We start from the raw sequence: 22233 nt of genomic DNA, 5'->3' as shown, positions 1-22233 counted from the left end.
ATGCAAGTTGATGGGGTGGGTGTGGTTGTTTGGCTTAATGTGCTCTGTCCTCCTGGCCAAGGCGGTTGGTTCACAGATGGGTCATGCGTGATCTAAGCATTCCCTGCAGCGTGAACTCACAACTCTTGCTGGGAATTTTGGGACATAGATACTTTACTAGCAAGGAAGCCTGGAGCCCAAGCATTCCTGGCAGGCGCTCAGGATTTAGTGAGGAGGGTGTGACTGAAGGAATTAGAGCCAGAACTAGAATCTGAGCACCTCTTTGAAGACTGGGTAGAGATTTGCCTGAAGCCACATCTATACCTGAGCTACCTAGTTATTTGTCTTTTTTTTAAATTCAAGATTTATTTTATTTATTTATGCATACAAGAGCTGGGGTATAGGCCTGAGGTGTGGGGGATGGGGGGCGAGAGGATTCACCAGTGAGGAGCAGAACAGATGGATCTACAGAAATACATTGCTGAGATAGGTGAGATAGGAGAGGTCTGCTGTGCCATGTGTGTAGCTCCCTGGCTGGGGATCGAACTTGTGCTGCAGTGGCTGCAGATAGCTTCATAGTGCTGAGACTTAACCCCTCCTGCTACCAGGGAGGCCCTACTTAGTTATTTGTTCTGAAAAGTTCCCCCTCCCTGCTTTTTGCACTTGGGTAGTTTGGGTGGGTGGGCTTTATAACCTGCTATTAAATGCATCCTAATAGATATGCCCTTCAGCTACCCTTATTTCTCTCATAGTCATGCACCCCAATCATCTTTGGTCCCAACCCCCCCCCCCATGAAAAAACACCACAACTACCAGTAAAACAGGGTAAGATGGGAGTGGAGCAGGTTATTTGGATTCATGGCTGTTGAGAGTCCATGTCCAACAAATATTGATTAATGGATCAATGTCAACCTGGAGGGAAGCCCTGTCCTGTTCAACATTTTAATCAATGACTTGGATGAAATAGGAGACATGCTTAGCAAGTCTCAGATGACACAAAGCTGGAGGAATTGCTAAGATGACAGATGGCAGAATCAAGATTCAAAATTATTTTGACTGACTTGAGTAATAATAAGGATAAATATAAACTCTTGCATCTAGACTCAACAAATCAACTGTACAAGCAGTGGATTGGGACACTTGGCCTGGCAGATGTCAAATAACATCAGAGAACCCTGAGTGGACGCCAAGCTCATGGTGACCCTGGCGCTGAAGCAATTAGTAACGCAGTTAACACACAGAAGAAAGGCCAACCTTGCGTCGACTTCCCCACTGGGATAAAGAAATGAAATTTTCTTGGAAGACATTTTCAGCTTAATAGATGAAAAAAAAAATTCAAATGGTTCCAATAGCAGAACAGGTTACCTCCCGACATTGTGAATATCAGAACGCAATAGGAAGGACTCCATGATGGCGGCCTTCCTTCTCAAAGCACAGATTGTGAAAATAATTTTTTCTTTAACAACTCCTAGGTCAAAACAATGCATACAAAAGCCTCCAGATAGTAAAGAGATGGTAATGTCTAGCTTGGCACCCTTGAGAATTTGCTTCAGCTCCATCCTAGAGGGATAGCACCTAGAAGGGATACCTGGAATAGGGGCTCAATGCTGAACACCCCATTTCACCTTACTCTGTTAAAGGCTTTCTCCTCACCACCCCCTGATCGTCGCTCTTTCTTGGGGTACCACCCCAACTTGGCTGCAGTTTCTGGCTTACGGCTGGGCGTGGAGACCCCGTGATCAAGCACTGGGAAACTATGCCTGCCCCCTAACCCGGCCACTTGGCCTGGCAGCTTTGCCAAGCCAGACCTGGTTTCATGGCGTACCCCCGGACAGTGAGAGTATGTACCCGATTTGCTTGATCATTTTCTTGTTTTCGGTTGTTCTGAACACTACATTTTACTTGCTAAATCGGAGACACAAAGAAGGTGGGCAACTGCCCTACTTCATCTTATAAACAGACTATAAGCAGAGAACGCGCAGGCAGCCGGCCCGTGGATTTCACCGCGTGTCTACTCACGTGTTTCTGGTTGAAGCGGTCCACCTCGCGCAGAAGCTTCTCTTGGCACTCAGGGTGGGTGGCCAGCAGGTAGGTGGCGAAAGAGAGCGTGTTAGTGATGATCTCATAGCCAGCGATGAGGAAGATGAAGGCCTGGCCCACCACCTCATCCACGGTCAAGGGCTGGGACAGGAGTCGGGGCTGGCCTTGCTGGGAAGGAGTGGCCGCCCACTCGGGGGAGAAGACTTGTCTGACGATGTCAAAGCTCTCCAGGCCCAGGGAGGCGGCAGAATGTCGGGCATCCAGCACCATTTGGAGGAAGTCTCTCCGCCTCTAAGGAATGGAAGAAGAAAATGCACACTTTGGTCTTGGAGTTACGTAAATGAGACTCCCGGGGCGCAAAGGAAGACGCGCATGTGCAGCTTTGAGGGGCTTCAGAGGAACAAGGGATCCTTGTGGGGTTCTCTGAGGTCCCCTGCACACCTCCTGCAGCCCCAGGTCACACTGAGGATGCACTGGGTCAAACCACTTTGGTTAAGTATAAAAAGAAAAAAAATGACAAAACAGGAGGCACAGTGGAAACTCACTTCTGTAAAAAGAGTCAGTGTCCGATATCCGTAATTACATGCACCCGTCCACACATAGCAAATGTCTAGTGACCTCCATGCCCAGCAGTTCACAGTGAGCCAGAGCTGGTGGGACACCAGGGGGGTTTAGTCTTTATCTGAGCTCGTCCTGTTGGTAGATTTGCCAACGGTTAAAACATCCTAGTGCATTCAGTCCAAGCGCATGCTCCCTTGTCGACTTCGGCACAACCCAGTGCTCCCGTGGGTGGCTGGAAGTTTTTCTCGCACGGTAGGAAGTTACCAGAACCCGGGCCGAAGGGAAGGCGCTTGGGAGGTGTGTCCCTAGCAGGCTGCATTTGGCTCCCTTCCCTCCCGCATCCTACCAGTCTCCTCACCCGCTGCTTGCTACCCTATTTAAGTGGTTAGGTCTTTTTTTTTGCCATTTTCCTCTAACCTTCCTTATCAGCGATTTGCATATTCTTTATATTTTTACTACTGGGAATGGTAACAATAGAAACAGTGTAACAATAGACACTGCTAATGTTATGATTTGCGTTAGTGAAAATACAGCGTTGACAAAGCCTCGCCTGGCACATCCTTCTTTGAAAAGCTCTTTCATGTGCTGAGTGACAAGCAACCTGCTACTCTTCTCTGAAGTTTACGGGACGAAAAGGCAAAAGGCGAGCGTCAGAAGCACCAACAAAAATACTGTCTCCGCACTTGTAGCATTTTCTCAGTGGCTTCTCGGCTTCTCTCGCATTAGTGATCCGCGCTGTGTACACAGGAACACCTCTTCCATCCTTTCAGGCAGTTCTTTGGGGTGTGGTTGGTTTTTCTCCTCCAGAGTAAACCCTGCCCGTGCCCACTCCCTGCCTGGGCCTGGCGTGGTGCTGGGCACGTCCGTGATAAACCAATGCATGTGAAAGCAGTGCGGTAGATATGTTTTTGAAGCCTATGCTGGATTTGTTCACAACGGCGTGCCCTGAGCATCAGGAGACCTCTGTGGTGCTGCAGCGTCCCTGCATCTTGAAGCTGGGCTCACGGCTAAGCCTGCGGGCGGCTGGAACCTGGAGACCCAGGCCGCGGGGCCTCAGCGGCCTGCCTGCGTGCAGGTCCCCTGCTGAGAGCTGGCAAAGGGCCGGCCCTCCTCGCCACCTCTTTCCACCGGGCCCTGCTCCTCTGCTCTCCACCTGGGTCTCCTCAGGGGCTGACTTTTCCCAGCATCCTTCCGGCAGCTTGGCCAACATCTGGGCAGCTGTGTGACTCTGCTGCTGGCCCTGGTCCGGTGGGGCAGAGCCAGGGCAGGGCTGGCACATGTGGGAAGCAAGTGCTCTCTGCTGCCCGGGCCCCTGGTTACCAGCACGGGACCCCAGAGCATCCCCGGGGTGCTCTGCTGGCATGTTCGAAACTCCTTGGGGTGTTTGTGGCTTTGCTGGACTGGGGTGAGGGGAAGGATGGGAGAGGACACAAAACCTCCGCACCGTCGGGCTTTCCCATGGCTCCCTGCAGTTGGCCTGCTTTCCTTTCATCCTGGCTCAGGCGGGCTGCTCCAGGGCCGCCGCGTGTGGCAGAAATCCATCTTTAGCCCCTGTTACAGAGGCCAGAGGAAAGAGCCGCTCTCCAGGGCCCGCGCTGGAGAGGAGCATTAGCGACGATGGGTTTCTTTTATTTGCACTGCATCACTGAGGCTATTTGAACACTGCCCATTTAGGACCGAAACAGTGCTGGTTTATGGTTATATCCAAGAAAAATATGCACCCTGATAGATGTAGGTGTCTAATCCACCCATGGGCTAGAGCTTAGAAAAATATTTACCTTTTAACATCTGTGCTGCATTTTCCACTGCGCAAACACACATCTGCTTGATGGAATGTCTACAGAGTTCAGATGGGTTTAAAGCAAGTTTTCTTAGTAACCATATAGCTCTGTCTTGACACGGGCAGTCCTGGATTTGTGGTTGGGAGGTTTTTCTCAGATCAACTCACTGTTTGAAACAAATAGCTCTCGAGTTTATAAAAGGAAAACCTCGAGGCAATCCCAGTAATTGGATCTTTAATAACCCCTCACCTCTTAGTAAACCATTCGGGTGCAACCGTTTTAGAATTTTCAGCCTGATTCCACAGCCAGTGGATTTCAGGCTGGGGGCGGGGCGAGGTGTGCATGTGACCAAATTCCCATCGGGAAGCCCTTCATACCAACATTGAGATGAGAAAATGATGCTTTCCCTCCCTCAGGCTCCATCCTCACTCTGGGTAAGAATGTTCTGTCCTTGCAGCTCACAGAGAAGGCCAGGGGTGCCTGTGAGCTGATTCTTCCCACACATCCAAATGCATTTCACTGACTTCACAGAGGCGTGAGCTGGGGCCTGTGTGCACCTTCCCGCCTGCCTCTGGACCTCACACCTTTGTGGCACAGTTTCAGGGCAAGCGGGGGAGAGGGGAGTGCGGAGCTGGGTGGGGCAAAACTGCCTCTGAAGGCTGGTCCAGGCCTCCAGGCACTGACTGACCCCTGATTTCATTCTCTGCCCTGCCACGGTGCTTGGACCACACATCCTTTCCTTGTTAATTGCTCTGAGTCACCCTGTCTTTGAGGGAACTCTCTTAAAGCTACCCCTTGCACAAGCTGATTCAGGAAAAGACACTTCAGCCCTGTTTTTCCTTGTAAACAACTTTTTCGAATGCAACGTGGCCCTTCAAGCATCGCATGATACCTGCACGAACTTATCTGGATTGAAATGTCCTCCTTAACGCTGAAAATTCCTGTTTCTATTCTCAGTCCAGTTCAATCAACACTCGATCCCTACTATGTGCCAAGCATAGTGTGGGTCTGCAAGGAGGGGAGATGCCTCTAGGTTTCAGGGGAAGCAGCGCCCCAACCATGAATCTGGGAGCCACGTCCTCCACGCCACCAAAGGCGCACGTGGAGTTGGCTAACAGCTGCCGACTCCTCTTTCCAACTCTATCTTGCGGCTTTTTACTACAAAGAACACGCTGATGAGAAGAACATGTGGGCACATTTGCCTAGAAAATTCTTTGAGGCTGTTAGAACCTATGCCCGAAGTGATGCTTGAAAGAGCAAGGCCTGTGAATTGGGGTGAGGGGGTAATCCTACTCGTGTCAGAGTGGGGACAAATTGCCCTGGGCTGCTCCCCAGGCTCTTTCCCACCTGCCTTCGCCTTGTTTGCTCTTCCTCAGCCTCTTTGGGGAGCGCTGGCTGGTAGATTGCTAAAGGCCAGTGCCGTGTGGTGTGCAGGGTTGGGAGAGGAGAGAGACAGTGATGCCAAATTAGGTTCCATTCCATTTCGATGCTGTGTCCTATTAAAATACGTTACCTCTTCTGCAGCTTGCTGGTCCCGCAAGGCAATCACATTCCTAATGAGTTTGTTAAAAAAGCCATTCAGTTCATCTCGGTTCTTATTGGGCAAAATCCGGGCCAGTGGGACCATTATGGATGGAAATGATACTTGAAAGAGAAAAACAAAAGTGGCATTGAAAAGGGGGTGATAATAAAGCAGGGCTATTAGATGCCTGTTACCAGGAAGCAGAGCCTGGCCTCCAATCAGGCCCGTCTCTCTTGCACCGCAGCTCCTCTGGGCAGGGTGCTAGCTCATGCCACCCCCCCACCTCCTACACCTCCCCAGGCCTGGCACGCGTTGGCTAGGCATCTGTACAGTGGACTCCCCACCTCCATCTGGCACTCAAGAAGTAGGAGAATATGCTAAGCCAAGATTGGCTTATCCTTCATTTTCTGGGCCCTAGGCATGAGGGCCCAGGGGCTTGGTATTTCATTGAAGCAGGCCACATTTCAGTTCTTAGCGACTGGTAGAAGCTCATCTACTCTCTTAACTTTCTGGTCATTTGTATTTCTCCCCCTGGATGACTGTCCCCAGAGCTGTCACCTTACTTGTCCCTAAGAGCTGCCACTGTGGTGCTGACAAGACCGGGCCCTAGCTGCCATGCCCTTGGGACGGCTACCTGGGCCGCTCGGGGTGGGGGTGGGGGGTAGCTTGGACCTTGGGGTTGCACCCACCACAGGAGAGCAGGGCTCAGCTTGGTTTCTCAGGCCCCATGGTGGACAGCACTGTGGGGAGATGGCAGGCCCAGACCCACAGAGTCTCAGAAGGCTCTGCCGGATTTCAAGACCAGGAGCTGGACCCGGTTTGAAAGAGTGGGAAGGTGGGCTCAGCGTGGGGATGGCGTGGCAGCAGGAGGAGCCAGCACAGTGGACCAGCCACTTCAATGGTCACGGGTGTCTGTAGATGGCAGAGGGGCCCACGCAGCTGGAGCAGCTCCTCTGGGGCTGAGGCTGAAGGAGGCCACTGGGACGCCATAGTGGCAACACCTACAATTTCAGTGCTGAGCAGATAGCAGGACAGGGGCTTCCATGGAAATTGGAGGTGGCAGGGGTTTCCATTGAAAGTGACTCCGAAATGGGAGCAGATAGAATTCACCAGCCCCCCAGAAAGATGGCAGCAATCAACACCACTTCTGTCAAGGCAAGAAGATACTGGCATTGGGGTTGAAACACTTCTAAAATGAAAATCAAATCATCTTGTTGCCCAGCACATATGACTCTAGTTGACAATTACTGGGTTTGAAGCAGAGACATCTTCTGGAGAGGGTGTTGCAGGGGGCAGAACTATAAACCTTGGAAAGCAAAGGCTTTGGATTCCAGGCTTGCTTCTGCTTTTCTAAGCCTCAGTTTCCTCCTCTGTGAAATGGATTCTCTGAGTGAACACACACCAACAGGGCAGTGCAGGCCAGGCTCTCCCAGGTGAGAGAGGCCAGGACCACCTGTGCTGGTAACAGGTGACCCCACGCTGGTAACAAGAGGTGACACCAGGAAGACCAGGTCTTTGCTAGGAGACTCTCAGAGGCACCCCAAGTGCCCTTTCTTAGAGGCAGGGACGGAACCCTGAGAGCTGCCTGGGCCTAGCCGGGTGAATGGGTCTGCCCTGTACCCCAATCTGATGGCCCTCGCCAGGAGCGGTACTTACAGATCAAGACCTGGATGGGCCTGGGGATGGAGAGTGTGAAGAAACGCCGGCAGTGCTTTACAAAGGGGTGGTCGGGAGACTTCCGGGAGTCCACCTGGGTGCCGAAGGCCACGCTGGCCACCACGTCGGTGGTGTAGAAGCAGTAGCACCTGTGGGGGAGGGAGCGCTGGGGTTTTGAAAGGACTCTGCCACAGACCACCCATCACACTCCCTCCAGGGCCCCCGGCTGTGGGGTTGCGGGGTGGGGGTGATTGGAGAGTGAGCACAACGTCCACCCTTGAAGCAGCGACAACAGAACAAGAGACGGGACACATGAGCACCCGCGGCGGGGAAGAGAGCGTCACTGACTCACTTCCGGGGGCTGGGCGGCCTTGAGCAACAGACAGTCCAAAACCAAGAAGCACCTTTTGAATTCTCCCGGAGAAGGAGGGAATGTAGTTGGCGCAAAGCTGTGCCTGAGCCCAGCCCAGGTCAGGATCTCACGATTCACTGACACGGAGCAAATTGGGATGGATGAATTACCAACCGGATTGCCTCGTTTTATTAGCTTCATCTCCCCCTTCCGAATGATTTGACAGTTTCTGTGAGAGCAACAAACAAAAAGCAAGGGCCCTTCACGTGCAAATAAATACAAGAAAAACTTGGGGACAAGCTTCACGACCACATGTAGATTATTACAAAAAGTACGCGTTGCACTTCAGAAACAAACAGAAGGGAAAGTGTCTGGCAGCAGCTCCCCAAGAATTAACTTCTTAGGCTCCAGGAAACCTGCCCCCGCACCCCCACTCCCCGGCCCAAATAGCTGTTTTAAATGAAAACGATCCTTCTTGTTTCCTTGTGGGCTTGTTCAGGTAAAGAAATTTTCTATAAAGCAACAACTGGCCATTCATGTCCTTTTATAATTAAAAAGTCTGTTTTCCCGGCTTGGTGTGGTCACATACTTAATTCCTCTTCTTCCTAAATTCTCTAAGCATCGGCTTATCTTTATGGGATAGTGACCTCTCAAGACAACTTGCTGAATTTTGCCTGCTTCTATCCAAAACATCCCTACAGTTTCTCAAACAAGAACTGGACTCCTGAATGTGATTTCACCTGATCCTAATGGTTAAGAGTTGAAAGTTTTAAGAGTTATAGACTCGGGTTTTATAGCCACTAAAACCATCTTGTCATGAACCAAGTCCTGCATCTAATGACCAGAGAGAATGTGTTCAGGAGGATTTTGTGAACAATATGGCCCAGCTGAAGTGCTAGTGGTGACTATGGTATCTATTAGCGATGATAACAAGAACAAGCCCGCCTCTGGCACATCCGCCCTGCTACTCCTAATCTGCTATAAATCAGAATTTGCATAGGACAGCTTGGAGGAAACCAGACCATCATTTAAATTTGGCGTCCATCACTAAGTCATGGCTTCTAGGCTGAGGCGCACCACGATTTTTCTTGAAGTAAAAATGTGCAGACCTTCCCCCCAGGACCCTGTCGTTTCTGTCCAGGTGTAACCTGCCCACTCCAGGTCTGAGGACAGGTGTACCTACACACCACTGCCCACCCAAGGCTCCCTTCCATAGGCCACCCCCTCCCCAGCTGTGTTCACAGGTCACATGGATTTCATTTCTTCTTACTAGCCCACCCATGCTTCGATGAACTTCTAGCTTTTTCATAGTTTGCTGATCCCGAGGTAATTATCCAGCAATTATGTACATTTCCAAGAAGTAGCGATTCAAAATTGTGATTTCGCATCTGTAATATGGCGATGAGGCCCTTACCTCTGGATGTCGAAAGCGTCCCCAGATTCTGCGTAGTGCTTTAAATGAGCCAGGAGCAGGTCGCAGGCTTGGCTGATTAGGGGAATCATCTGATAGCAGATAACAAAGGTATAATTAGGACATCATGCAAGGCGCACACCTAAATTAGCTGCAGATAAAGAGGTTGTGTGTGGTGCTTCTTGGGAAAATGGACTTTGTTTTGAAAGCTACTTTCATGCAGCTAAGATTCAAGAGGAAGGCCTAAGATTCACAAACATCATAAAATACAATAGCTGAACACGTCTTTTGAGCTTAAGCTATCTTATTTTTAGAAACTAAAAGAAGGAAGGATCTAGAGTAAATACTGTGAAATAATTAGGAAAATGATTGTTAAGTGCTTAGACAGAAATGAGAAGCAGTAGTCAGTTTCATGACATTTGGTTAGCATTAGAGTTAATAGACCACAATCCATATGGATTGGAATTAGCCCAAATCCATGTTTGTTTGGTTCCAATGATACTTTAGATCTTCCCCTAGAATATAGACTCTTCATATTCCAAAGGAACCTAAGGTCACCCATTCCAACTTCTTATTCAATAGGACCATCATTTTTTAGAGCATTTCTGACAAATGGTTATTTCTGCTTAGGCTGCTTAAATATTCGAATATAGGGCCCCCCTTAACTTCAAGAGGCTTCCTATGTGAAGTCCTTCAGGACAACTACTGAGTTTCTTTTTTTTAAATTAAAAAATATATATTTTTTAAAGATCTATTCACCTATGCATACAAGAACTGGGGTACAGACCCGATATGTGGGAGGGTGAGAGGACCCACCAGAGACAGAGCTGGGAGCAGAACAGGCAGACTGATGGAAATATACTGCTGAGGGGAGCAGCGGGCAAGGCAGAAGAGGTCTGCCTTGCCATGTGGGTATCTCGCCGGCCATCTGGGATCAAACCCATGCTGCAGAGGCTGCGAACAGTTTCAAAGCGCTGCGCTCAACCGCCTGCACCACCAGGGGAGACCCTACTATATTTTTAATATTAAAAAAAATTCTAACACACTCCCAGAAAGGTGAAGAGAATGGCATTATGAGCATTCCTGTAATGATTACCCAATGCCAGCATATCACAATTTCATTTTTTGACCAACAGGTTTCTTGAGTGTATGGAATTCTTAGTGGATCCTGATTGGAACCGACACAAGTTTTTGTTCTCTCCTGTAAGTTTGAAAAGCCAAGTTGGAAACATGGAGGGAACTCCTTTTACCCAGGGTTCTTTCTAGAATAACACCATAGCTAACACCGCCTGCTGTGATCCATTGTTCTGAGCATTTTTTTTTAAGATTTATTTATTTATTTATACAAGCACTGGGTACAGTCAGAAGCGCGGGAGGGTGGGAGAATTCACCAGAGTCAGAGCGGGGAGCAGAGCAGGCAGACTGACGAAATACACTGCTGAGGGGAGCAGCGGGCGGCAGAAGAGATCTGCGCGCCATGTGGGACCTTCACCCGGCGGCCGGGGATCGAACCGGCGCTGCAGAGGCTGCGGGCAGCTTCGTAACCCAGTGCTCAACCACTGCGCTACCGGGGAGACCCTGTTCTGAGCATTTCTTATGGAAAACTTATTTTGAAATGTTATCTAAGTTTAGAATTTGCTTTTTTGACACCAGCCAGAATATGAGTTCTAAGCACAGAAGAGAATTTTGCTTGTTCATTTTGTTTCCTCCGTACTTAAAACAGTGCCTGGCACTTAGTAATTTCTTGTGGGGTGAATGAATGAATCCATCAGCCAGTGAATCTTCATGAGTCCATAAACTTTGCTCTTAAAATATTGAGGCATTGAGGAAGTGTCAAATGTTAAACTTTATGTTGGAAGGTGTGTGGTCTGGAGGCAAAATCAGGCTTCCTCTAGCAGCCTCGGCTAGTTTCATTTCTACTTTCTTCCTCGTGGCTGTGATCCAGCTGCAGAGGGAGCAGGCACCCCTGGTCCCCTCCTGGACAACTGTTCTTATCCCTCCAACTGCTGTATCCCGTCCCCACATGATTTGCCCACCCGTCTCCCTTCCAGTGCCACCTTAAAAAGTGCTTATGACTGCAAAGTGGTGTTTCAGGTGTGATCTGGTAAATCACAAGTGGGTCACTTCCCTCACATCAATCACAAAGCCAGTGTACGTTGACTTTTCAGAAGACATGTTACACAGGCAAACGTTGAGGTTCAGGTCAGTGAACACCACAAGGTCTTTTTCCATGAATCATCACCATGTACAGTTGATCTGTTGACTCATGGGAGCCCATTCATTAGAAAGGCTTTAGGCTTACATAAGACTTCTTGCTGTGCCCAGGTGTCCTGCTCTGTGTTCTGAGCAGAGCCGTCTCTTGACTGCTCTAAGACACTCAGGCTATTGGACAAGCCTGGAGAAGTGGGACTCAGGTCAGCTGTTGGCCAGATGTTGGAAGGACACGTGGCTTTTTGGACACTTTCCCACCCACCTCTTGCTTCACGCCAGCCCACCTGCCAGCGGTGTGAAGAGCAGAGTGTCACCAGGGGCCTAACTGCTTCAGGAGCTGGTCCTGAGAAGCAGAGGGGTGTCTTGTTGAGTGAGGGTGAGTGAGCCAGGGTCTGAACTCAGGGCTGCGTGGGTCCCCAGACAGGGCCCGTGGCCTGGGAAGCACTGTGGTAGTCGAGCAGCAGGTAGGTCAAGGCACAGATGTTCAGGGCAGAACATACCCACATCCCAGTTGAGAGAAGCCATGGTGTCTGAGACGCCCCCTTGTGGCCAAGAGTCTTGGCGGGAGTGTCTGCAGAGAGAAATCCTGGGGTACAGGGGGAGGTGGTTCTCATCAAGTCAGAAGAGCTTGGGGTACGGTGGTTTTGGAATTTACGTGAGTAAAAACACCCCTGGGTGGGCCAAGGGCTGTATTCAGGCATTCAAATTTCATCACCTGTAACAGTCTATTTCTGTTCCATCTGCTCTTTGGTAACGTGCCTGCTAAGCTCCCACCTGGTTTATGGTATCGGGAGCCGAGCCCTTGGCCCCCTGCACTGCTCCTTCAGGTGGCCACAGAGCTGGCCATTATCACCACCTTCTGGCTCTCTGGCCAGCTGTGCGCCAAGCTAAGTCAACATTCAGCATCATATCACTAGTCTGCCACGGAAGACGTCATCCAGTGATTCATAGAAACAGAACTGTGATTTTTTTCCCACCTCCCTAACCGGAAGCTGCTCAGAACAGAGAGGAGGGAGACCATCGTGTGCTTGGTAACTCTGGGTGGGCTGGTGACCACTGCATTCTTTCCTAAACACTCACAAACCATCCGTTTAATAATCCGTCAGTAGAAAAGTGTGCCTCCATGGGGCACTTGTGGTGACCTCTGGGCGGTTGCGCTTAGAAAACTCTCAGCCCACTTACGGTTTGGAGAACTCAGTCCTACCAAGCCCCATCCTCAGCCTGCCTGTCTTCCTCCTGGGATTTTAATATACTGAGTGAGTGGGCCAAGTGGACTGGACTTTACTAAAATCCCACATACCTAAGTATCTCTTAGATTTGTTTATTTCAGAGGAGTCGTAACATGGTGTAAAACAAAGAAAGAAAAAAAAAATCCTGTCTGAAAGGGAGTGGCTTTCCCCATCGAGCTTGAAGCTGCTTTAATGCAACAGAAATGGAATGCTACCTAACATTTGATGTACACACAGCTCTTCAGAAGCATGCCCCGCGTATAAAGAGGGGTCCACCTATACAGAATCCAATTGCAAAAGGGGGGCTGGGCCAGCTGCTCATCACGGGGTCCTCTGTGAGCTGTGGCTGGCGTGTTTTGTTGCTGGCTGGTGTGATTGCGATTTTCTGCCACACTCGGCCTGCTGTCTGTCGAACTGAATGGATAATGGCATTTTTATTTGGGTTAATGTGATATGAGATGGGGCATGTAATATGAAAAATGCTTTAAAGAGCAATGCAGAGAAAAATATTATAAGACAATGGAGCCTGATCTGTATGTTGGTCAAAAGACATCACTCCAGCCTGCTCCTTTGTCTTACACACAAGCGGTGGTGGAATATTCACTCCGACACGTCGCATACAAACAAAAGCGCTTTGTTGGGCTTGCAGTCATGTTCATACAATCCACAAACCCCGCAGTTATTCTTCTAGATTTACAGACAAGCGGGTAGATTTACAGACAAGTGGGTAGAGGTGGCTTGTGCAAACACACACACACACACACACACACACACACACTGCTATCATCACACAGCTTTTAATAACTCTTACGTTTTGTCTTTGTAGTCTAATGAGTGATTTTCACTTATATTTTTTCCACATTTTTTATAATGTACATTTGTTACACTTATAATCAAATAAAATATTCATGTTATTAGGTTTTTAAGGAATAGTTTCTTTCTGGGGGATACAGTCAAACAGCCAAGCCTGGGGAGAAAGTTTCCCATTTGGCTCTGTCACCTCCCACATCGGAGGAGGCTGTGAAGACAACTGGTCTGCAGTTGCATGAAGGACAAAGCACCAGCCTCAGTTTGGAGTGGAAATTCCCTAAGGAAGGAAGGTCTGGCTCACCTGGGGTTCACTCTCTGATAGTTCACAGTAAAAAACAACAACAAAAAAGTAGATTCTTTGCTGACTCTGCTTGAGGAATTCTGAGTCAAGGTGTAGACAGAGGGCAAAAGAATTCCAGAAAGTAGAGAGGGCTTATGAGTGAGCAAAGAGACAACTCTTGGGGTGTGATGAGGAAGGGCTAAGAAACTCTCCAGCTCACAGGCTTTCTTCTGTCCTTTAAGTGACCCCCAGAACTTCATCACTGAAGTTTCTTTCCTTGAGGCCAAGACTCTGAGCTTGTTAAATACACTTGATCTGGGAAAGCACATACTCAAGACTACTCCAATGTTTAGGTTTCCTCTCCTGGCACTTTTTATTTATGTGACCTTGAGCAGATTGCTTAACATCAGTGAATATTTATGTTCACCCACAAAGCGGGAACAAAGTACCTGCCTGGGAGAGTTGTGGCGAAGGTTAGAAATAAAAGATGTAAAGGCTTAGCACTAGAAGGTCGTAGGTGTTCCAGCATGGAGGTCGCCTTTTGGAAGGTTCCTGGAGGATTCCCAAGGCCCCAGTCTGGATTGGACACATAGTCTCATTCTCTCTTATTCCTCACAGACAATGCCCTGTTGCCTCTGCCTTTCCTGCCTCACCACATTAACACCACTTTCTTTCTTGCATCTTTCGCTCATCCTTCCCTCCCCAGTGACCGCTCTAACTCAGGCTTTGCTGCCAGTTACCTGGAAGAGGTGCCATCTTGTGTTCTGAGAACAAAGGTCACGTCTTAAGTGCCATTGTAGTCTTAGTAACTTGAACGGTGCCTGGCACATAGGTGTACTAAAAATCAGCTTTCAAAAGCGCTCCCTGACCTTCTTGCCTACTGTTTTTTCACTCTCCAATCCACCCTGTATGCAGATACCAGATTGGTCTTTTGAAAATACTTGGTGTCTGAGCAATGTTTTACTGAAACCCTTTGGAGATCTCCATTGACTGAAGGACATAGAAACAAGCTTCTTATCCTATCTTCCAAAGCCTATAAGAACTAAATTCTGCCAATGAACATGTGAGTAAGCTTAAAACAGGTCTTGCCTCAGATAAGTTGTCAGGTGAGCCCATAGCCCAGGAGGACAGCTTGACACAGAGAGCCCCTAAGTCAGAGGCACCCAGCGAAGCCCAGCCTGAATTCCTGGCCCACAGGAACAATGAGCTCTAATGGTTGGTTGTCTTAAGCTGCTAAGTTTTGGGACAATTTGTTACACAGCAATAGCTAATTAATACATTTTCAGTGTCACCCACATGTGTTGGCGTGTGTTATTGAAGTTTTTGACATTTGTTCTATTAGAAATGGACATAGTATGACACATTCAGTCGATTCTCTAGAAATATCTCTGTGAGGGTTGAATGCTCCTTGAGGACCTTGAGAGGGAAGGAAGGTGTCCGTGAAAGACTGTAAGACTGAGATCTTCTCTCTAGCTGAGCAGGATTGCAATGTGGTTCTCTGGGAGCTGGCCCCAAGTCAAAGACCTGAACCTATGCTGTTGAGCAAGTTATTGGAATGTCTCTGAACTTTGGGCCTTACTCCAAGTGAGGGGCTCACAGCAATGAATTGTAGTTCCTTTCTATAGACATTCTAGGGTTCCAAGGAGACCACTAAGCACCAGTTGGAACAGTTGTTTGGGGACCATGGAAAGGGCAGGCAAATTCCTAGCTTGGGTCAGGTAAGGGTCAGCTCAGTGGGACCATCTACTTGCTCCAGTAGATGCCACCCCTAGGAAAGCTTTTTGCGTCTCTTTAATGCTTGGACTTCAGAATTACGTAAAGACCTAGAAGACAGCATCTGGTTATATTTATGTTCAAATAGTTTAGGAAAGTGAGAATTAGAACTCCAGATCCTCTGACTCTGGGGTTGTTATTTTTCCCAAAAATTAGGATCCCTTTGCTGCTCAGTTATTAACGTCTAGGCCACAATGTCACTCAGTGCAGGTCTAGTGCCATAAACATGAAAACCAAACAAACTTGAACACCATTTGCCTTTAGAGTTCCTGAGAGTTTGGAGAATGGAGTAAATTTGAGGACTAGGGAGAGAAGAGGGGGTCTCTTAGTGCTGCCTTGAATTTCTTTGTTGGGATAGCCCCACACATCAGTGATGTGAACCCCGGGGGACTCATCTGTCCACACATGAAGAGGGCCTCCCAGAAGAGCCTTAGCAGAGGCCGCCACACTGTGATCAAAACATGGCCAGGGATCTGCCTTTGGGGCCACTGCAAAGTGGAATCTCCAGAGCTAGACCTGCAGGGTCCGCAGCTGCTCCAGAAGGATTTGCAGCGTGGGTGTGAGGGACATCTGGGGATCTTAGGAGGCTGAACAGATGAAATGGAGCCCCTTCTTCACACTCCTCCACTTTCAAGTATTTAATAGCTCCTCACTCTCCAGTGAAGTTCACGCCAAACACTCCCTCTGGCACCGACAGTGAACTCTACATGCCTAACCTACTTTCCAGCTTCCTCTCACTAATCCCACACATGCACCCCATGTCCTAGCTAGCTTGTTCCCCAAACATACCCCCTACTTTTTGTCTAGATGCCTTTGTGCCCATAGCTCAGGCCACCTGCCACGCACCTTCTCTCTCTGCCAGAACTCAGCAAAATCTTCAGGGCTCAAATCCAACACTCCATCCCCCGCCATCCCCAACGCGGTTTCTGATGCTTCAAAGAGGAAGTGAGCTCTGTCGCCATCATCCACAACTTGGGAATTATGTGGGGATTTATGCACCATGTTGCCCTTCTACATTATAAACCCCCTAAAGACAGGAACTAATATTTGTTGAATTTTATGAATTTAATGTTCCATTCTATTTGGCATTCTTAGACCTTTGGGCAATGTTTTGGGGCTAATGTCAAAGGGGGATTTTCTGAATAAATAAGGGTCTGCTAAGGGGGTGGGAGATGGTATTTAAACATACAGTTGGTTTAAAAAATAGAAAAACGAATAGCTGAAAGTGTTCTAAATTGACGACTGACACATGTAAGATTAATACCAGCGAACGAAACTTACAGCCTCCTCCTGCCACCCAGATATTAAAAACATCCATGACTTATTTTTATGCAGAAATTCCCGCTGTTAGTTATCAGCTCCGGCCATCTAGGTGAATAATCAAGTGTCATTTCTAATAAGTCAGTGACTCCTATCAAGAGTTGTGACCAATTAGAACTCACTCCAGCGAGGAGGTGGCTGCGGGGTTGCCCAGCAACGGCCAAGCCGGGAGGCACATTTAGATGCTCTTTTAGATTTAACCAGAGCGATGTTATGATTCTGGCAAAGGAAAGCCAAATTATAACCCAGGATGGGGTACCCATGATGAGGAGTGTGTTTTCTTTTAAATGCAAATGGAAAAGGCACAGTTTAACCAGAATTTAAACAGTCCATCATTATACCGATTTTAATTAGGAGATTAGGTGTCGGTGGAATATAGCTGTGTGGCTGCATAATGGTCTCTTGCTGCTAGATAAGTACACAGACATTCTGGAAAATGGGTAACTGGTCAGGCAGAGACAATGTGTTTTTGGACTCTGAAGTACTTATTACCACAACCATACTTTCATCTTTGTTGTTTGGAAGGATTAAGAAATAGAAGCAAATATTAAACAAGGACTACTGGAGGCTGATGCAGCCTCGGGAGAAAGCCTCTTGCTCTGACGTTATGGGGCGAACGGGTTCTGTTTTAGAAGCCCTGTGTGTGCTTGTCTGAAGAGTTCACAGTGAAATGTAAAGGCCAAACTGAGCTGTGAGGATGACTGTGATCCCGCAAAGACTTTTGCACTGAAATGGCCATTGTCATGCATTTATGTATAAGCTGGCTATATCAGGTTAACATTTTTTTAAGTTGTAGTCATTCCTGGGTAATATGTCTTCCCCAAGGCAGGAGAGGTCTAGAGGGAATAATAACCACATCTGCCTCCTCCTTTAAGATTCATATATTATTGACTGTGCCTTCCTGACAGGAAACATCTGGATGAAAGTGAAAAATGAGGCAGAGAGCTGGTTCTCAGTGACTGGGAGTGATACCAGCCTTTCCTGCTGGCCTGACTTTTCTTTAGCCGAGACCCCGTGAGGAGAGACACTGTTGGCTCATTTACTCTCGAGTGACACACATCCAGCCTCAGACCCTCTTTGAGGAAGCCTCCAGGTCTCCTGTGTCTGCTCAGTGGGTCCCCCAAAAGCCTCAGGCATTGCATGAATGAGGAAATAGCCTTCATTTCTGTTGGACCTTGAGGGATGAGAAGATAAAAACCACCCTAGGAGGTGGGGTCTGGGCCATCCAACTCAAAACCTGCTCTCCCCTTGAGAATGGAGTTCCCCATGCAGGCTGCCTCCAAAGGCTCTGCGTCCGAGAGCCTCATCTCTCTCAATAGCTGTCCTTGATGTGAAGGATACATGCGTGTTTTTATCTATTGAACACGTGTTTGAGCCCAGAATAAACAAACTTAAACAGTTGTCTTTACTTCAGGCCTTTTGCAAGCTTTTCATAGGCTAAGATCCATAGTGGACCTCTAAGAAGATGGTTTGCAGTGTTTCACCGAATTATGTGACCCTGGAGTGTTCTTAGTCCAAAGATTTCAAGTTCTTTTCCGCAATACTTCATAGCTTAAAGTTCATCATCATAGAAGCACAGTCTGGATGCTTTTCTCCTGAATGTATTATTTTATTCTTGCTTATGCCGAAGGTTATCTGTCACGTTTGTGCTGACTTACACACTCTTAGGATAAGTTTTAGGAGCTAATTCCAATTGATTTAATATTATTTTTTAAGTCAGAAGACCTTATAGGAAAACACAAATATCTAGATCATGGTGTTCACCTGCTTTCAGATGAGTTATAAAATTTAAGAATAAAACTAGTACCCACCTGGGTCCCCAGGGAATCCCATTATTTTTATTTTTCCCCCAGAGAAGAATTAATTAAGCCCTAGTTTAGTTTCCTGAAATTAAATCTATTTACTTCCCAGCCTATAATTAAGTTTTACAATCTCAGGGTAGTTTGTGGTAAAGAATCTAGCAAAAGACTCTGTAAAAGTCTAAGTAAATCTACTGGTTGCCCCTTAAAAAAAATTAATCCTTTAGGGGATGAGGTGAAAACTCTGGCAGGCTAATAGAGCAAAAATTTTCCCTAATAAAAAAGTCAGTTGTTTTCCCAGAAATGCAATTTTTTTCATATAAATCCCAATAACTTGTCTGGCACTGAATTACAATTTCAGAGTCTCTTCTTCTGGAATCGGGGATGCATCAATCAAGTTTTCACTGGTTCTCTGTCTTTCTCTATTATCCCTTAAGACTTAAGTCAGAGCCAATTTTATTTTAAATAAAAATATGGATTCATGATATAATGCTGATTTTCAAGTAACTTTCAAGCTTTGTTGACAGAGGAAGCCTAATATCCCCACAAATAAAGATGGTGTCATCCAGAGGCTTTGAATATTAATGACGCCAACTCAGGTAGTAAAGGTCTGAAGGAGGAAAGGCTCAGAATTGCAAGGGAAAACAAATCTGCACTTCAGGAATAAACCCTGAAGTTTGATAATAAAAGTCCAAAAGCTACTTATTAAATCAGAAAGGACTGAAGATATTGATATTTCAAAGCTATTTCCAGGGAAACAGACTCAGGTACCCACGCCAAGAGGAGGACAGTGACCTAAGGAGCAAAAAGGAGGGTCGATTCCAAGGAAGCATCTAGAAACCAGGAGGGTCATCCACGCTGGAGAAGGAGGCGGTCAGGGACACTGATTTCTGGCAGCCTGTCCTCTCGCCTTCATTCATCTTTGTCCTGTACTTTTTAGTCCTTGTGTCTCCTATTTAAGCAGCATTCAGCACCTTGCTGCTGCTTCCTTGAAATACTCCCTTCCCCCTCCATTCTCAAGGATCTCTGTTTCAGGCTGCTCTCCTCTATCCTTCTCTGTAGGTGTCTCCTCTGCCCCTCGCTTCAACACGACTCTCCTGGGTGCTCTTCTCTTCTTATGGGGCTCACAGTCTTGGGGGGGCCATACCCATGTCTGTCTTTAATGCCCATCTCCCTACACCTCTGCTGAGCTCAGGCCCTGCAGCCTCCTTCCTGAGGCATCTGCCTAGCTGCCCCCTGGGGAACTGACCCTTACCAGGTCCAAACTCTCCAAAGGGGGAGAAAAGCTACTGCCCCCCCGCCCCCCAGTGGCATCCTTTCTAATGGAAACTCAAGAAACTAAATTGAACTGTGTTGAGCAGAAAGAGCTTTAAGTTGACCAGTAGCGTATGCTAAGTAATGGGTGAACGTTGATGCAAACCCAGGGAGTCGATGTCCTTTCTTAACTCTCTCCCTCCCAGCCACTCCTCCCTTTTGTCCCCTTGGTTGATGACCCCCTCTTCACCCCAAGAGCTGTGAATCCCATGGAGGAACCCTACTTCCAGCACCTAATTCAGGTACTGAGAATTGCATTTCTGAGCCAGAGGAGAAAAGGCCTTGGATCCAGGAGCTCTGGATTTGCTTGGGACACCACAGTGTGTTCATTTCTGGAGTCGACCTTGTCAGGTGCTCAAGAAATCCAGACCCTGATAGGCTGCAGCTTCATCTTACCCGCTGCCCCCTGCCAGAGAAACACAGCTTGAGTGTCAGGAAAACTTTTTCCTTCCTTAAAAAAATCGATACCCTTCATCAATTTCTTTTTAACAAATGAGATTCTGCATGGCTGGTGCTGTCAAGTCATTATTTACTCATGAATAAAGAAATACAGCACAATTTGCGCTGGAGATCACAACCCGGGCTTTGCCTTACTCTCCTCTTTGCTTCCTTGGGGTTAACTCAACAGTGTAGTGATTCGGAAATAAAGGTGACCCTCCCTCCAGCAGCGGCAGCTGGCCCAAGTGGCGCTCTGCAACTTTCTGAAGCAGCAAGCCCTTCCTGCAAACACATCTCACACTGAGTTCTGCAGAGAGTGGCCAGTGTGGAGCTGGGAGATGCTCCTGCAGCAGAGGGCGGGAGATGCCCCTGCTCCTGAGGGAACCATCCGTGACTGGTGGTTAGAATCACCTGGGGAGCCCTGAACCCCTCAAGCCCAGGCTCACTCCAAGTCAAACCAATTTAATCAAAACTTCTTGATATGGGGCCCATAGTGATGAGTTTGCAAGGCTCCCCAGGCGATGCCAGTATGACCTGAGGCTGAGGAGGCTGCATCTGGGTTACACTCGTCAATGGTCTCTCGCCCCTCACCAACCCCCTTAGCTGATTGGGGTCTGGAAGAAGGAACTGAGTTGGTGATGGCTGGCCTGCATGGGATGCTGGGGACTGCTGCGGCAGCTGCCCCCCTGTGGGGGAAACATGAGCAAGACACAGGCCCAGGCGGTGGAGATACATGGCTCTACCGGAGAGAAAGGAGAAATCTGTATTCTATCTGAAAGCTTTTTCCAGACATCAGCTGATCCCAAATTTAAGCAGAAAAGGAGGCATGTTGCTTCAGGCTCCCTGCATTTCCACAGAGACCCCATGTGCTCCTCTTCCCTGGCCCCAGCCTCCAGACAGCCCCTGGAGAGTGCCAGGGAGCTTTGATGGTAAGAGAAGCCATCAAGCAAAAGGTTCTAACCTTGGCTGTGACACGGGTCACCTTCCTTCATCTTTGTGGCTCAGTTTCCTCATCTGTCAAATGAGGGTGATGGCAGTGTCCCTCACAGTTCACATGCTGCCCTCAAACAGCAAAGACCTCTGCAGAAATGCAAATCTCAGCCTCATTCCTCGGTGAGGTTGAGGGCAGGACCCCTGGTTTCTCGGTGAGTTTAATTAATGGCTTAATTGTGAAATATGGGACCCTCTCCTATTCTAGGGACTTCAGAGGAGTTACAGGAATCAAACAAGACCAGATGAGGGAGCACCTTGAGTATAAGCCAGGAGTTTTGCTCATTTGTTGAGCTGTGAACAGACCGCTCCAAGCCGGGCATTCTAGCACAGCAGGGCCTGGTGGACACTGTATGGAGGGCTCTGACGGTCACTTGCTTTGGAGTTACCATGTTCCTGGGACCCAAATTAGGCGGTCCTGCCTTCAGGCAGCAGTGTCCAAGTGATCAGTACCCAGCTGCTGCGGAATTTGGAACATACACCAAAGCCAGACCAACGACAGGGCCATCAGCGAGGAGGTGTCACAATGACCGGGAGGCCGACGAGCAGCCCCTAAAGAAGAGTGGGTCACGGGGGAGAGGAGACCAGGGCCTTAGAGGGGAGGCGGCATGCTGTGGGCGTGGCCTTCTCTCTGACTGGCTATGAGGGTTCACCTGGACATACCTGCCGGCCTGGAGCTCTGCCGGAAACGTCTGTTGATCCCCCCAATAATGCACGACCCTCCCATTCCAGTTCCAGACTCACCACTCACCCTGGCTTCAAGTCCG

At 48.3% G+C, this 22233-nt stretch overlaps 1 protein-coding gene across 2 annotated transcripts in view; it reads right to left on the bottom strand.

Moving 5' to 3' along the window:
• Positions 1–22233, bottom strand: part of TBXAS1 (thromboxane A synthase 1) — a gene marked incomplete at both ends in the record, with an annotated part of 132131 nt that overhangs the window by 43523 nt on the left and 66375 nt on the right. For both annotated transcript variants that reach the window (XM_084229601.1, XM_084229602.1), the window contains 4 exons: positions 1999–2310; positions 5875–6005; positions 7540–7688; positions 9306–9394. In XM_084229601.1, coding sequence (XP_084085727.1) covers positions 1999–2310; positions 5875–6005; positions 7540–7688; positions 9306–9394 — 681 coding nt within the window. The remainder of the gene's footprint in view (positions 1–1998; positions 2311–5874; positions 6006–7539; positions 7689–9305; positions 9395–22233) is intronic.

Source organism: Talpa europaea (assembly GCF_964194135.1).
Source record: "Talpa europaea genome assembly, chromosome: 3".
NCBI lineage: Eukaryota > Metazoa > Chordata > Mammalia > Eulipotyphla > Talpidae > Talpa > Talpa europaea.
The sequence above is the reverse complement of the archived record's forward strand: the minus strand, read 5'-3'. Positions and strand labels throughout refer to the sequence as shown.